The sequence below is a fragment of the Eublepharis macularius genome, chromosome 5, assembly GCF_028583425.1.
Source record: "Eublepharis macularius isolate TG4126 chromosome 5, MPM_Emac_v1.0, whole genome shotgun sequence".
Taxonomy (NCBI): Eukaryota; Metazoa; Chordata; class Lepidosauria; order Squamata; family Eublepharidae; genus Eublepharis; species Eublepharis macularius.
Genome location: NC_072794.1, coordinates 16,908,624 through 16,924,400, shown reverse-complemented (window position 1 = coordinate 16,924,400; position 15,777 = coordinate 16,908,624). Strand labels below are relative to the sequence as shown.

At 44.0% G+C, this 15,777-nt stretch overlaps 1 protein-coding gene across 1 annotated transcript in view; it reads right to left on the bottom strand.

The window, feature by feature from the left end:
- Window positions 1-226: 226 nt before the first annotated feature.
- The window catches only part of LOC129330252 (ceramide synthase 4-like), a 131,094-nt gene continuing 115,543 nt past the window's right edge, over window positions 227-15,777 (bottom strand). The window contains exons 8-11 of the mRNA XM_054980289.1: window positions 14,093-14,221; window positions 10,480-10,586; window positions 1,622-1,778; window positions 227-305 (exon numbers count right to left, since the gene is read on the bottom strand). Coding sequence (XP_054836264.1) covers window positions 243-305; window positions 1,622-1,778; window positions 10,480-10,586; window positions 14,093-14,221 — 456 coding nt within the window. The 3' untranslated portion in view covers window positions 227-242. The remainder of the gene's footprint in view (window positions 306-1,621; window positions 1,779-10,479; window positions 10,587-14,092; window positions 14,222-15,777) is intronic.

Below are 15,777 nucleotides of genomic sequence, written 5' to 3'. Positions count from 1 at the left end.
TTCTTTTGAAGTTGGTCAGATAATGTCTATTTCCCAATAGAAGAATACAACTCAGGAGAGTTATGAGATCTTTCTTCCTTCTGCAAGTAGTGTTTTACTCCCAACATGCAGGGATAGCCCTTTCATTAGACCCTGGTATACACAGAAAAAGTCCCGGTATAAAAGTTCACTTGGTGGTATTGTTTTGGTTTGTGCATTCAGAGGGATGCCTCAAGAGGCCAGGGACAAACTTGGGTATCTATTTAGGATGTCTCTTTTTCATCATCCTCACTGTCTTCCGAGTCACTCCTCGTGCCTTTTTCAATCTGCAAGAGAACCAGACAACTCATCACCAACCTCAGCTATCTGTACTTTTCCTTTGTCCAGACAGATATCTCCAGAAATTTAACCAACTTTTGCATTTTTTTTCATTTCCTCCTCTAGGAAAAGACAGAAACCCAGTAAATTATGTCAAGGCTACAGTCTGGATTTTGAAATCTGAAAGGGAATAAGCAATCCACTGAGCACATACTCATTGGTCCTGGCTAAGCATCTCTGCACATGCTCACAAGCTTCTGACATGGGAAGTAGGAAGGGGATAGTGGTCACTGAGACTGAGAGTGTGGCAGAGTGAACTGCTGTTTTTAGTTACTGTGCACAGAGAGAACATTCAGGGCCAAGCTACAAGTGACAAATGACACTTGAACAGCAAGTGGATTGAGTGGAGGGCAAGTGAACAGGGAGAAATACACTTGCCGTTCAAGTGTCATTTGTCACTTGTAGCTTGGCCCTCAGTCTGGGTAAAGCAGGCATCCTGTGTGGTTCACTTAGGTGGCCTGTGTGGAAGCCTGAACTGTGTGTGTCTGTGAGAGAGCATTCATTCAATCTGAAGCAGGCAAACTATGTGTGTGCGCCTGACAGGGAAAGTTTATAAAGATCTGTGTGACTGTGCCTATGTAAAGAAACCTTAAGAACAGAGAACTATCTTTGAAACCATCAAGCTTAAGTACTAGTATGAAACCAATACACTTCTTGTAAAAATAAATATTTTGTTTTTTTTCTCCATTCAAGAGTATACATTATTCCTATATCCCATTCCTATCCTCAAGGCCACATAGCCCCACAAAGGAGCCTGATCTTTGGGCACATTACTCAAGAGGAAATTTAAAATAACTATTTTGGAATATAATATCTGGTGTCAGCAATCTACCAAGAGGGTGTAAGAAGAGGGTTAAAGAAAATAACTGAAAAAGAAAGAAGGTCATAACAGTAGTGCTTTGTATTATGTTGAGTAAGTTTTTATGTACTTCTATTGTCATTTCTATTTCTTTTTCAAATAAAACTTTATTTTAAAAAAATGCAGCAGAAAGAACTTTGACTATGGCAATCAAGCTTTCCGTGTGCTAAAGTGACACAACTGCATAAATTGAGCTATCTTTCAGAAGGGGGAGGGGTGTCGCCCCTCTCTCTGTTTATTGTCTAGATTTAACCCTGTAGCATGGGGAGAGATGCTTATGAGAATATACAGAATGAATTCCCATGCTGAGGGTCCACAAACAGCGTTGACATATTGGGGACTCCAGGTCCCAAAATCTTTTCCCTGGACTTGGAGCACCCACCCCTGACCACTCTCTGCTCCTACCGTGCCGTGTGCAAGGACCTTGTACACCTTTTGGATGACCAGGTAACACCAGAAAAGCTGCACCAGGTATAGGACCATCAAGAGAGCATTCATGAAGTAGTAGCCAAAGAAAGGTTTGTGGTGTTCCATGGAGTAATAGTACGTGTTGTAGAGCAATCTATGGGACAAAGAAAGGTCAAAGTCATGAGAAGTGAAGATTCTCCACCACCTTGCCTTTAGATCATTACATCTCTGTTGAGATTCTACCAAAGTCGTTCTCTGATCACAATCCAATTATGGTAATTTTAAAGAGGAGAATGGAAGGTATAGATGGAGACTTAAGGAAGTCCTTTTGCAGAAAGAAAGTGTGATAGCAAAATGTAATGCCAAACTAAAGGAACATTTTGAATTGAATTTAAATAAGGTCACAGACTTAAGCATAGTATGGGATGCCAGTAAGGCATCCATGCGGGCTCATTTTATACAATTAAATGCCTGGCACAAGAAAAAAAGACAAGAAAAGATAACCCAGAAAAAGAAATTAAAACAAAAGAGGAGGAACTTTAAAAAGCACTAAGTAATAAAATATTGCTAAATCAAATGAAAATGCCACATCAGCAGCTGTCAGTCTTAATCATAAATCAGATGGAGAAAAATTTGAAACTTGAAAAACAAAGATATTTTGAACAAGCTAATAAACCAGGAAGATTGCTAGCATACAGGGTAAGAAAAGAAAAAGAGAACATTAATTGTAAAATTACAAGACAAAGACAGAATAGTAACTGAAAATAAAGATATACAAAAAGTTGTATTTCAATATTTCTCATCGTTATTTAAGAAGCAAGAGATATCGCAAAGAAAATTAGAAGACTGCCTGAAGAATCAAAATTTGTCACGGATATCGGAAGAACAAAGAGCCATGATGAAAAATCCAGTTACTATAAATGAAGTGGTAGATGTAATTAAAAATTTAAAAAGAGGGAAGGACCTGGTCCAGATGGATTGACAGTAACTTTCTAAAAGTTATTTCAAGATGAGATATTGTTACCTATCTAATCGACGATGAATGCAATTATAAAAGAGGGGAAGATACCAGAGACGTGGAGAGAAGCTAATGTTACTTTGATCCCGAAAGAAGATTTAGACCCCAGTGGAGTGAAAAACTATAGGCCCATATCACTTTTAAATAATGATTATAAGTTGTTTGCCACAAAATTGGCTAGAAGATTGAAACTGGTCCTACAAGAATTTATTAAAGAAGATCATAATGGATTTCTACTAAAAAGGCAAATAAAAGACGATATGAGAAATGTGCTGGATATAATTGAATACTTGGAAAAACATAATGCGATACAAGAAGCGCTGATTTTTCTCGACACAGAAAAAGCGTTTGACAATATAAACTGGAAATTTATGATAAAAGTCCTGGAAGAAATGCACTTTGGAGATAATTTTATCACCTGGGTGAGAGCTATTTATAATATACAAAAGGCCTGAATAATAGTTAATAGAGAACTAACTAGCATATGTGAAGTTCAAAAGGGAACAAGACAAGGTGGTCCACTGTCGCCCCTCCTGTTTATATTGGTACTCGAGGTGTTAAATAGAGCAAGTAGAGAGGAAAGTACGATCGAAGGTATTAAAGTTAAAAAAGAATCATATAAGCTAAGAGCATTTGCAGACAACCTGGTTTTCACCTTTAAAAAAACCCTTAGAGGAAATAGAGGTATTAATGTCTAAACTAAGGGAATTTGGTGAAGTAGCAGGATTTAAAGTTAATAAAGGAAAAACAAAGATGCTAACAAAGAACATGCAGGGAAAAGAAAAAAGTCAGTTGATGGGGAAAATGGGATTTATAATTGAAAAAAAGGTTAAATATTTAGGGGTAATATTGAATAAAAACATGATGTTGTTTCAAAATAACTATGCCATGGTATGGAATGAAATTAAAAAAGACCTAGAAAGATGAGAGAAATTAAAACTATCATTGTTAGGAAGAATTTCTGTTATTAAAATGAATATTTTGTCAAGAATAGACATGGGCACGAACAGCATTACGAATGGAAAAACCCCACAAACAGGCCGCTCAGCTGCTCGCGAACGGGCTGTTCGTGATGCGCCATTCCAGCCAAACAGGCTGTCAGCGCAAGCCTTGTTCATTGCACTTGGCCGCCGTTCGGGAAGATAGACACTCAGGCACCTTCAATCAATTGCCTCGGCAACAGAGGGGGGGAATGGCTGAACTCTGTCTGCACTCCCTCTGTTGCCCTGGACACCCCAATCAAAGCCCAGCTTAGCTTGATGGGCAGGTCTTCCTTCCAAGCGTGGAGCTGAAAATCGGTTACAATTGGTAACTTGGGAGCAGACACCAGGAGGTAGGGAGGGAGGAGGGGGTTGTTCTGTGGCCATGGGAATTCCAAACTCATCCCTGCAAACCCTGTTAGGCAGTTCTGACTGCCAACCACAGGCCTCCTGTGTTTCTCCAAGAGTCCTCAGGTTATAAAAGGGCACTGCGCTCTCAGTTCTGGCTTTCACTTTCAGCAAGCAGTGCAGTGGTACAGAGCTCTTAATAGCGTTTGGGAGGAGAGAGTGGAAGAGGGCATTGGAGGTGGGCTTTTTTCTGTCTGTGATGGGTGGGATAGGGAGCTACCCCCTCTGGTTCCTGGGCTACTGCCAGGCTGTGGGGCCAAGCTCAGTGGGCACCTCGGCTGAGAGCTCACCCTGATTATTATTATTAGTATCAGTATCAGACAGTGCCTGATCTGGTGGTCAGGCTTCTAGATGTGCTGGGCTAGTGCTGTAGCCTCAGCCTCCGGTTCCTTACTGTAGCCTTACTATTATTAGTATCAGGGCCTGATCTGGTCAGGCTTCTGGATTTGTTGGACTTGGGCTCTAGCCCCAGCCTTTTGTTCCAGAGCTGTTGCCAGGCTCTGGTGCCAAGCTCTGTGGGCACATCGGCTGAGGGCTCACATTGATGATGATGATGATGATGATTACTATCAGTGCCTCATCTGGTGGTCAGTCTTTTGGGTGTGCTGGGCTAGGGCTCTTGCCTCAGCCTCCGGTTCCAGGGCTGCTGCCAGGCCCTGGGGCAAAGCTCAGTGGGCACCTCAGCTGAGGGCTCACCCTGATTATTATTACTAGTATCAGTACCAGACAGTGCCTGATCTGGTGGTCAGGCTTCTAGATGTGCTGGGCTAGTGCTGTAGCCTCAGCCTCCGGTTCCAGGGCTGCTGGCAGGCCCTGGGGCCAAGCTCAGTGGGCACCTCAGCTGAAGGCTCACCCTGATTATTATTAATAGTAGTATCAGTATCAGACAGTGCCTGATCTGGTGGTCACGTTGGACTTGTTCCACGTCGCTCTCTGGTGCTGTGAAAAGAATATGCTTTAAAGTGAATAGCTATGGAGAGATAGGTCTAATGCCCCTGATGAAGTCTCCTTAGACGAAAAGCTGTGCGGAAGTCTGCCGGCCCCAGTTCTGGGCATTTTGTTGGATATTGACCTTCTCCATGTAACACCTGCTAAAGAAAAAGAGAAGAGGACACCAATTATATGAACTATAGAAACATATCTTGACACCTTTACGCTCCCGGGGTCTCCTGGTGTGGGACTCATGCTTTATGGAACATATCCTGTTATTGCTGTATATACACGGAGATAGCTATTAGAATATATTATTACTTGTATAGTTGTTCATTATTTATGAAAAAGTATATTTGTACTGTGAAATGTCTTGAGGATTTTGTACAACTTTGTAACTTATATGAATTTTTGTATTTGGCTATCTGTGATCAATTCTGTTATACTCCCGGGCGGGATTTTTTCTGCCGCTTCTGACTTGTTAGCTTCCTCTGGGAGAGGCCTTTTTTTGTTACTTTCTTGATCTGGTGGTCAGGCTTGTGGGGGTGCTGGGCTAGTGCTCTAGCCTAAGCCTCTGGTTCCAGGGCTGCTGCCAGGCCCTGGGGCCAAGCTCAGTGGGCACCTTGGCTAAGGGCTCACAGTGTTCTGTCCTTTTCTGTCCTCCTTAATTCTAATTTGGTGTTACAATGAGTCTTCCTGTTGTGTTGGCCACCAAGGGTGGTTGTGGGGTGAAGTGTGAAGGCAGTCCTCCTGGTTTACTTGTAGAAAGCAGTACTGGGTGTGGCTCATGGGCAGCAGAGAGTCCTCCCGCTCCCCCAAATTCACCTGTGGGGGCTGTGGAGGAGGCCAAAGAGGTCTTGCCGCTGGGGGGAATGGATCTTCCTCAACGTTTTGAGGAGTGGGTGGGTGACAGATCCCCGGAGGAATGATTTGTGTTTTATGAAAGTTCCTTTCCATCCCCATATCAAATTCTCAGTGGTGTCCCCGCCTGCAGTCCACCCCTCACCCCATTGTCCGTGGCCAGCTCCATGCAGCCTGTAACTGTTCATCCTCCTTCTCCTGGGACAGTTAGCGGTTCACATTTCAACGCCTCAGTATGGAGGGACTTTTGGGCCCTTCCTAATGACTCCATATGGTGCAGTGCCGTGCCTGTGATGTCCTGTGAGGTCCTGGTGTCGTCAATGGCCCTGAGTAGGCACCTGAAGATGCACCACCCAATCCTGTGGTCTCCATCCGTGCCCAGCAAAATATCCATTGTGGGTCGACAGGGGGGCGACCAGCTCTTCTGAGTGGGGATCAGTGGGAGGGTCACCTTGCCCTGTGGGTGACACTGGTGGGAGCGAAGCGCTCAGGCAGGCTGCACTTGTGGAGGTTGTCACCTTGCAGTCTGGGACAGGTTGAGGGCTCAGGAGGCGGGCCTTCGCATCTTGGCAGAGACGATTGCCCTACATGACTTGCTCATATCCATTGTGGAGTGTGTGGGCTTCCGCAGGCTACTAAAGCATCTTGCCCCTTGGTTCTCCACGCCGTCACCGCACACCCTTGCCCGTCAAGTCCTGCGGGTATCTCAAATGAGGGCTGGCACCAGGCCCACTGCTAACAGGCTTCTGAGGCCTTGATAGGCCATCCTGGCACAGCCAGATCATCATGACACCTCCTTTCTGCAAAGGCAGGAAAGTGGGTGATGCTGGCAGCAGCCTCCTTTGGGCACTTGCGCAACAACTCAGGAGCTGTTGCAAATATAGTTGAGCCACACGGTGCACCTATCCATTGCAAACTCTGTGCCCTCTGAGCAGGGGGGAATGGGTCCCTTGACTCATGTCCTTCCCGCAAAGGCAGGAATGTGGCCGATGTCAGCTGCTGCTGCTGCTGTACCGTTTCTGTCTCTCCCTCTCTGGAACCACTCTGACCCATCCAAGCAATGTCTCCTGTCCCGTCCATCCCATCCTTTCCACGAAGGCAGGATGGCGGGTTATGTCAGCCACTGCTTTTCGAGGGACTATCCTGTTACTGCTCCCTCCTTGGTTACACAACTCTGTTGCAATCGCACAGCCGATTGTACCATATAGGGATACAGTTGGTTGCACATCGTGGCGGCTCCCCTGTCAATGGGACTGACTGGACCCTTTTGAGCTGGAGGCAAATGTGTCCTGGGCCGGAACTCCCATCCTTTCTGCAAAGGCAGGAAGGTGGGCGATAGCAGCTGCTGTTGCTACCCTATTTCTTCCTCTCCCTCTTTGGGACCACTCCGACCACTCCCAACTACCTCACACTTGGGAGCTTTCCAGTTCCTGGTCCATATCTCTCCCTCCCAGGTACTGCCATGAGTCCCTTTCCCACCACTTGCACCACCCTGTCTCCTCCTTTCCGTGATGGCAGGGAGGTGGGTGAAGCCAGTAGCCACTGATGGTGTGGGGTCTTCCTGTCCCCCTCGCAGGATCTTCCAGGTGCGGCTGGTCACCGTACCTGGAACCCCTGGGTCCCCCTCTCCCACCCTGACCACTTTGTGTTCCCTCTTTCTTCCTCTCACTCTCGGGTACTGCCACAAGTCCCTTCCCCAACACTTGCACCACCCCGTTGCCTCCTTTCCGTGATGGCAGGGAGGTGGGTCAAGACAGCAGCCGCTGATGGATCGGGGTCTTCCCGTCCCCCTTGCAGGATCTTCCAGGTGTGGCTCGTCACTGCACCTGGAACCCCTGGGTCCTCCTCTCCCTGACCACCTGGAGGCCACAGTCTGCACCCACCTTGCTGCACAAGTGGATGCGTTGTCCACCTCCAACCTGGAGGCCTGGCAGGAACACACATGGGGGGTGCCGCCAGCCAGCAGCCAGATGGGAGGTGGCATGCCTTCAGGACCACCACATGTGGCACAAGTGAACTGAGGAGGGTGGCTCCATTTGTGTTGAATGGGAGTTTCCTAGGGATGTCAAATTTGGGAATGCATAACTCTGAGATCCATACTGCAATCTTTACCAAACTTGGGTGGTGGCTGGAGAAGAGCCTGCTGCACATACCCTGTGAATATGGGCTCTCTAAGTGCTAAGGGGGCTGCCCTGGCACCGACAAACCATGAACACCAAACACATTCGGTAACGGGACATGTTTGGGTCTGGTCAGCTGTTTGTGTTCATCGTCGCGAACCAACACTGAACAGCCTGTTTGTTTTTTTCCCATTCGTGCCCATGTCTAGTCAAGACTTCTGTTTTTGTTTCAGACAATCCCAATTTTAAGCTCTGATAAGCAGTTAGAGCTTTGGCAAAGAGAGATTATGAAGTTCATATGGCAAAGGAAAAAGCCACGTATTAAACAAAAGGCTTTGCAAGATACAAAGGAAAGAGGTAGACTGGGGGTGCCAGATCTAAAATTATATTATGCAGCTGCCTGTTTAGTTTGGTTAAAGGACTGGATAAAGTTAAAGAATAGGAGACTCTTGGAATTAGAGGGACATGATTTAAGGTATGGGTGGCATGGCTACCTGTGGTACAATAAAATCAAAGTAAATGTAGACTTTAAGAATCACATTATACGCCAAGCCCTGATATGAATCTGGAATAAGTTCAAGGCAAGTATAACAATAAAAACACCACTGTGGCTTTCATCACATGAAGCACTATTTAGAAGAGAAATATTACATAAAGGTAAGTGGTTAACATATTATGATTTATGTAATTTCTCACAAGGGGGGGATAAAAATGAACTCAAGAGAGGAACTGAAAGAGAAAGGCCTGGATTGTCAGTGGTTTGCATATATGCAACTATCAGATAGGTTTAAAAATGACCTTAAAATGTATGGCATGGAAGAAACAACTAGTACATTTGAAAAAGAGTTATGTACAAAAGAAGATAACTTAATACCTAGAATGTATAAATTTGTGTTAAAAATGGAAATGGAAGAAGAACAAGTGAAGGACTGCATGATTAAATAGGCCAAAATTTTTGGATATAATAGCCATATGGAGCAATGGGAGAAAATGTGGAATTTTGGTCTAAAATTTACAATCTGAAAGAAAATTTTTATAAAATGATGTACAGGTGGTACATGACCCCACAAAAATCAGCTAAGATGTTTAACGGGGTGTCAAATAAATGTTGGAAATGCCAAAAGAATGAGGTTTCCTTCTACCATATGTGGTGGACCTGCCCCATCGCTAAAAAGTATTGGAAACAAATATACCTAACAATGCAAAAAATATTAAAGAGTAACTTACAATTAAAGCCAGAGATGTGTCTATTGAGCTTAGTGGATAATTCAATAGAAAGTGAATTTGGAATTTTGATTAGATATATGAAAACGGCTGCAAGATTAGTCTACGCACAATATTGGAAATTGAATAAACTTCCAACAGTAGATGACTGGTTAATGAAAATGTTGGAGATTGCGAAAATGCGGAAATGGCAAAACTAACGGAGTTGCTGAGGGATAAAACAACAGCCAACTTTGGGAAGACCTGGAAACCTTTCATGGACTTTCTGCATGTAAAAGAGAAGTCAGAGTTCATGATTTGCAGATTCGAAAATTAGGATTGTAAGGCAGGCAATAAATAATAGGCTGAAATATGGAAAAATGTGGATATCTTTGCAATAAAGCCAAAGTTATATACTTAGTAAAGATATGGATATTACGGAAGAGTTAGTGATTATGTAATGAGTTTAAAGAAATTTTGTAAAATGTTCAAAATGGTATGTCTCCCTCCATGCTCTTTTTCATTCATTCATTTTTTTTGTTTTTCATGTTTATGTTCATGTTTCTTTATGTGAATTTTTGCTTGTCATCTGTTGTAATAAAATTATATATATATATATATATACAGAGAGAGAGAGAGAGAGAGAGAGAGAGAGAGAGATTATTACTTCTTTAGGGGAGGACTTGGTTTTCCCATATGCTAACTATTGCTATGGCAAAGGTCTGTGGTGACACTTCGATTGGGTGACCCCCACAGCCTCCTCATCTGAATTTCCCCTCAGTTCAGATCTCCAAATTACCTGATTTTTTCCTAAAGTGGAAACAACACAATAAGAACCTCAGTTGTTCCCACTTTACATGCACATGCACACAGTTTGCCTCTAACACTGGTTCCTTCAGTTCAATTGCATCTCCCACCCCGCACATTCTCAATGCTCCTTTATGCATGGACAAAACACTGCAAGAAAGTAATCTTGATGACTCTGTGAACAAAGAGTCATCCTTTATTTTTTTGCAGTGTTTCAAGTTTCAAGTTTCAACGATGTGCATTTGCAAATCAGTAATGCAGGAGGAGGAAAGATGCATGAGTATTAAATGTGGCATTTTGGCTCTTAAATCTGGACACTCACACTATACCTTATATATATGACTGTGGTAAGGCTAATGTGGAATGTCTACTCCACCCTGTCTAGCTGCCTACAGTGGCTCATAACCATGGATGCTCCTTTCCACCTCCATCAATGTCTTTGAAACCCAGCTAAAGTAGAAGCTATAATGAGACACACTGGAAAATTGCAGAAAGGGCTCAGAGATGTGACCAAGAATTGAAACTTACTTGAAGGGGAAAAGCACCAAGCGAGTGAAGAGGAAACTTATGGCAAATACAACGAAGAGGGTGTCACAAGTCCAGCGCCATTTCAGGTAGTTGAAGACCTTGGCAAGCTAGGGATGGTGGAGACAAAAAGCACATGGATCAAAAGGATCCTGTGTAGCAATCAATGATACAGCTGCACACAGTCCACTTTTAAATAGCTGTCAAAGATCTAGGGAAGTCCAGAAGGGGAGGCCATATTAGTCTACTGTAGCAAAACAAACAAACCAGAAGTCGAGAGGCAGTGGAAAGACTATCCTTATTTATTTATTTATTTATTTGACTTACACCTCACCCTTCCTGCAAGCAGGCTCAAAGCAGTTTCCAACAAAATATATTGTTAAAATACAACAAAACATTATTGCGAATATCATAAAATCCAATATTAACCCACATTGATCCTAATAGCATAAAAATCCAGGTTCTACTGAACAAATCAGGCTACTGTAAAATGGCCATAAACCATGGGCACCACCATGATGTAACTTCAGGGCAGCTGCAAAAGGAGGGTTTGGTGGTCAGAAGGGGGGGCAAAATGCTGGCCCCTAGCCAAAGGCCTGGTGGAACATCTCTGTTTTGTAGGACTTGTGGAACTGTGAAAGGTCCCACGGGGCCCGTATCTCCATTGGGAGAGTGTTCCACCAGGCCGGGGTCAGGGCAGAAAAGGCCCTGCCCCTAGTTGAAGCCAGCCAAATGTCCCTTGGGCCAGGGACCACCAAAAGCTGCTTATTCGCAGAGGCCCTGTAGGCAGCATAAAGGGAGAGGCGATCCCTGTAAGTATGTAGGTTGCAGTCCGTGAAGGGCTTGAAATACTAAAACTAGTTACCTTGAACTGGATCCAGAACTCAACCGGGAGCCAGTGCAGCTGGCATAGCACAGGGCGGATGTGAGCCCTAAATGATGTCCCACTAAGGACACATGCCACTGCATTCTGGACCAGCTGTAATTTCCAGATCAATCTCACAGGCAGCCCAGCATACAATGAGTTGCAGTAGTCCATCTAGAGGTGATAATTGCATGGATTACCGAAGCTAGGTCCTGGGACAAGAGATAGGGCACCAATTGCCTAGCGCCCAATTTATTCCAGCATTAAGTTTTGTGAGTCAGACCTCACTTCTTCAGATGGCATGAAAAAGAAATCATATTCCACTCTTTTTATGGGGAAAGTTAGAAAAGAAGAAGGAAGAGTTTGGGTCAGAGACTGACTGGATCAAAAGATTTTGGGAATTCTTTCTCCAGAAAACCTATGTCCATGAAAAAACAGGGTCTATTGCACTTTTATTCCATCTTTCCTCCAAAGGACTCAGAGTGGTATACAAGGTTCTCAGTTTTCTCCTCACAACCACCCCTGAAGGTAGGTTAGAACAAGAAAAACTGGCCAATTTTCTCCATGTAGCCCTCACAACTGAATAGAGTTTTGAACCCAGATCTCTCTGGTCTCAGTCAGTGGCTCTATATGACACTGCGTCTATTGACAGTTGCCAATCTCATGTCTCCAGGAGGTTAACAAGTAAGGAATTCTGGATGTAGGCCACTCTCTTCTTCTTCATCTAATAGGTAGGTTAATAATTTTGTTACATTTTGATTTAAGATATGGCCCTTTTTAAGCACTGGGCACTTTAACATGGCCTCCATGTGCCAAAAAGTTGGGGACCCCGAGCTACAGGATCTAGTACTGAACATTAAATTGTATATGGTGCTGGCAAATAGAATATTAGAGATGTAATTAAGCCTCATAAACAACTCAAATGAGAAAGGGCCCTCATTAAGAAACTGGTACGACTCCATCTGGCCCCATTTTATATTGAATAAATTGGACTGTTTCATAGGCATTCAGAATGGGGAAGCTCATCGAAAAAATCGTCAAGCAATTTGGGCCGTTTCCAGATGGCTTACCTGCCTCCGGAACGTCGTGCCATCTTGCGGGGAAAACGCAAAATATCGCGTTTTCTCGCACGAGTTTTGCACGACGTCGCACAAAACTCGTGCGAGAAAACGCGATATTTCGCATTTTCCCCGCAAGATGGTGTGATGTTCCGGAGGCAGGTAAGCCATCTGGAAACAGCCTTGGTTTCCTATTGTGCAATTTTTGCAGGAAAAAGATTTTTTTCTTCTAACACTCTTTGTCCAGAGCTATTGAATTTCTAGATTTATGGAACTCTTTAGAAACTGTTGTTTTGGGTTTTTTATGGTTATGTTTTAATTGAATGTGTACAAAGGAGAAGTTTGTATATACAGTGGTGTTGGTTTCATATTGCCACATTTTCTTTTTAAAATTTAATAAAAGATTAAAAAACAACAACTGCAATGTGTGTGGGTTGGTGTGTGACAGGGATTGGGTCTGCAGTACTGAGAGTGGTGTCAGTTCTTTCCTCTGTTTCTGACTGAAAATGACACTTCGAAGGTGGGAGCTAAAAAGAACCTGCAGACAACTTGATAGAGAGTACTGGAAGAATTTTTCTGAATGCGCACATCTGCATCAGTATCATATATTTAGAAACAGTATACCTCTCGATGTCGTTCGCTAGGAAGGATTGACAACAGAGGGGGTCTGGTTGACCACTAAGGTGCCAACCAAGGGCAGGACACAGGGGGGAGGGGCAGAGACTTACCAAAATGGTGTCCCATTATGACATTTCCAGCTGCGTAACTAGAAGTGTCATCACCATATCACAGGATGTTCTAAGATTCCCAAAAACTAAATTTTCAGAGAATCTTAGCACATCCTACCCACATTAATATCCCTTCTGGTTATATATTAAAAAATGCAAAAAAAAAAAATCCCTTCTGGTTACACAACTGGAAATAGTGTTGTGATGCCATTCTGGTCCCTCCATTCCCCCCCCCCCCCAGCACTCACCAAGGGGCAGGCAACCTAGACCTGAGACAGCTCCCTTGCCGATGGTTGTTGTGGGTTTTCTGGGCTGTATTGCCGTGGTCTTGGCATTGTAGTTTCTGTCGTTTCGCCAGCAGCTGTGGCTGGCATCTTCAGAGGTGTAGCACCAAAAGACAGAGATCTCTCAGTGTCACAGTGACACTGAGTTGACTGTGACACTGAGACATCTCTGTCTTTTGGTGCTACACCTCTGAAGATGCCAGCCACAGCTGCTGGCGAAACGTCAGGAACTACAATGCCAAGACCACGGCAATACAGCCCGGAAAACCCACAACAACCATTGTTCTCCGGCCGTGAAAGCCTTCGACAATACAGCTCCCTTGCCCTTCGCAGGTTCTTGAGAACCAAATTGGCTACCATGGAAAATAGGGTGCTGGACTAGATTGACCATTCACCTGATCCAGCAGGCCTGTTCCTACATTCCCCTTTCATGTAACATGTAGTTTTAACTACAGCAGGTTTTCTCAAAGAGGTTCTAATCCCTGGTGAGGCCATTGAAACGAAGTACCACAATGTGCAACTGCATTTCCTTATAGTTCTGTTTTCACACTTGCTTCTTTACTGAGAGAATGTGTACCCCTAGAAACACTTGCACCTTGTGCCCCAGTCAAGAAGGTTTCTTTTAAAAGATGGGGAACCCAAGACATATTCCCCTCTGTAGTGGTAGTGAGACTCTCTCACCTCCAGGAAACAGTCAGAAGCATCATGGATGATCATGACCAGGGTGCCGATGCGGAGATAGTTGGCGCAGTACGAGTAGATGATGAGAAAGATGGTGGCAGCATGGTGGATGATCAGCTCTTTAAAGTCCTGTAGTGGCAAGGCAAAAATACAACTGAGGGGCCACTGGAGACATAAGTTGCAGAAGGAGAACCAAACAATACTTGGCATTGGTATTTTGCTTCAGGAAGGTTCAAAAGGCGCAAGAGGATTCTGTCATTAGTGATGCCACATACACTAACCAATAGCTTCCTGCAGCACATGCAAATCTCACAATTGCAGTAAGTGTCATATTGTGGTTTGAATATCCAACAGGCAATTCTTGCAATGGAAGCACTACCATGAGGGGAGGTATTTGGATCACATAGACCTTGTGACACTTGAGAAATGGTCACAGACAAAAAGCCAACCTCACACAACTACTTTTAAACCTCGTTCAGATAAAACATATGTGATGAACATTTGAGTTGAAATTAAATCAGGATGAAATCTGCTTAACTGGATCTTACCTCTCTCATGTAAGACGTTCTGAAGCCGTAACTGAGAACAGCTCCTTTCTCACCATTTATCCATTGCCACCTGACTGTATCTCAGGAATGTGGAATTCTCTTTTTAATTGGAAAGAAGGATTTGGGGCAGCTCATTAAACATAGGCAAATGAATTTACTCTGCATAAATTCCATCTGTTGTGAGATATGAGATACTATTATAGAGAAACTGGTAAAATGTATTCATTCTTATTCCCATTTAATGTTTTATAAAGCACTTTGTCAGCCTTGATGCAACCACATCACCGTCAGCATCTGTGCACATTTTATTTATTTAAATATTTACATCCTAGCTTTCCTCGAAGCTCCAGGCATCTAGCAAATAATATTTTAACATATACAAAATACAAATTTGAACAACCCTAAAAATGCTCTTGATGTACAAATGCACTATTTAAAGGCCTAACAAATAAAAAGGACATACAGAGCCTCCTAAAACACCAAAAACCACCTCACTTCCACAGGAAACCCATTCCATAGGGTAAGAGCTAGGATAGAAAAGGCACCAGCTCCAATTGATGCCAGGTGAGCTACCTTAAGTAGGGAAACAGCGAGAGGTGGGAGCCTGATAACTGTAGTTGGCACATGGGGACTTATGGGAAGAGTCTTTAGGTAAGTGGATCTTAGAAAGGTGTGACAAAATGAACTTCCGGTTTGGACTGATGGTGACCTGACGTTGCCCGGAGAGCTGGGCAAACAAGAGCATCTGTTTTAGGCAGGCCAGGTGCATAGATCGCCTGCTGCCACCCCTCTCCAGGTAGGAGAGGGTCCAGAACACTATAGGACCCCGAGAGTGTGGGATCTCGGCGACGGGGGGGTGTCTGAATAAAGGATTTCCCCCATCGCCTTGAGGTCCCCTCTGGGAAGGGCGAACTAAGATCTTTTCAGAGCTCTTTGGAGTCAAACTACGGCATAAGATCACCAGAAACCAAGCCTCTGTATCGAATTTGACCATCTCTAAACAGAAGAAACAGCACGAACAACCCATGTGAAGCAAGGAAGGTAAAGATTACTATCACATTTTCTGGACTTAATAGTGGAAGATAGAGGCAAAAGGAGTGAAATAAAAAGACGGGGCTGCTAGCTGAGCAAAGGAGC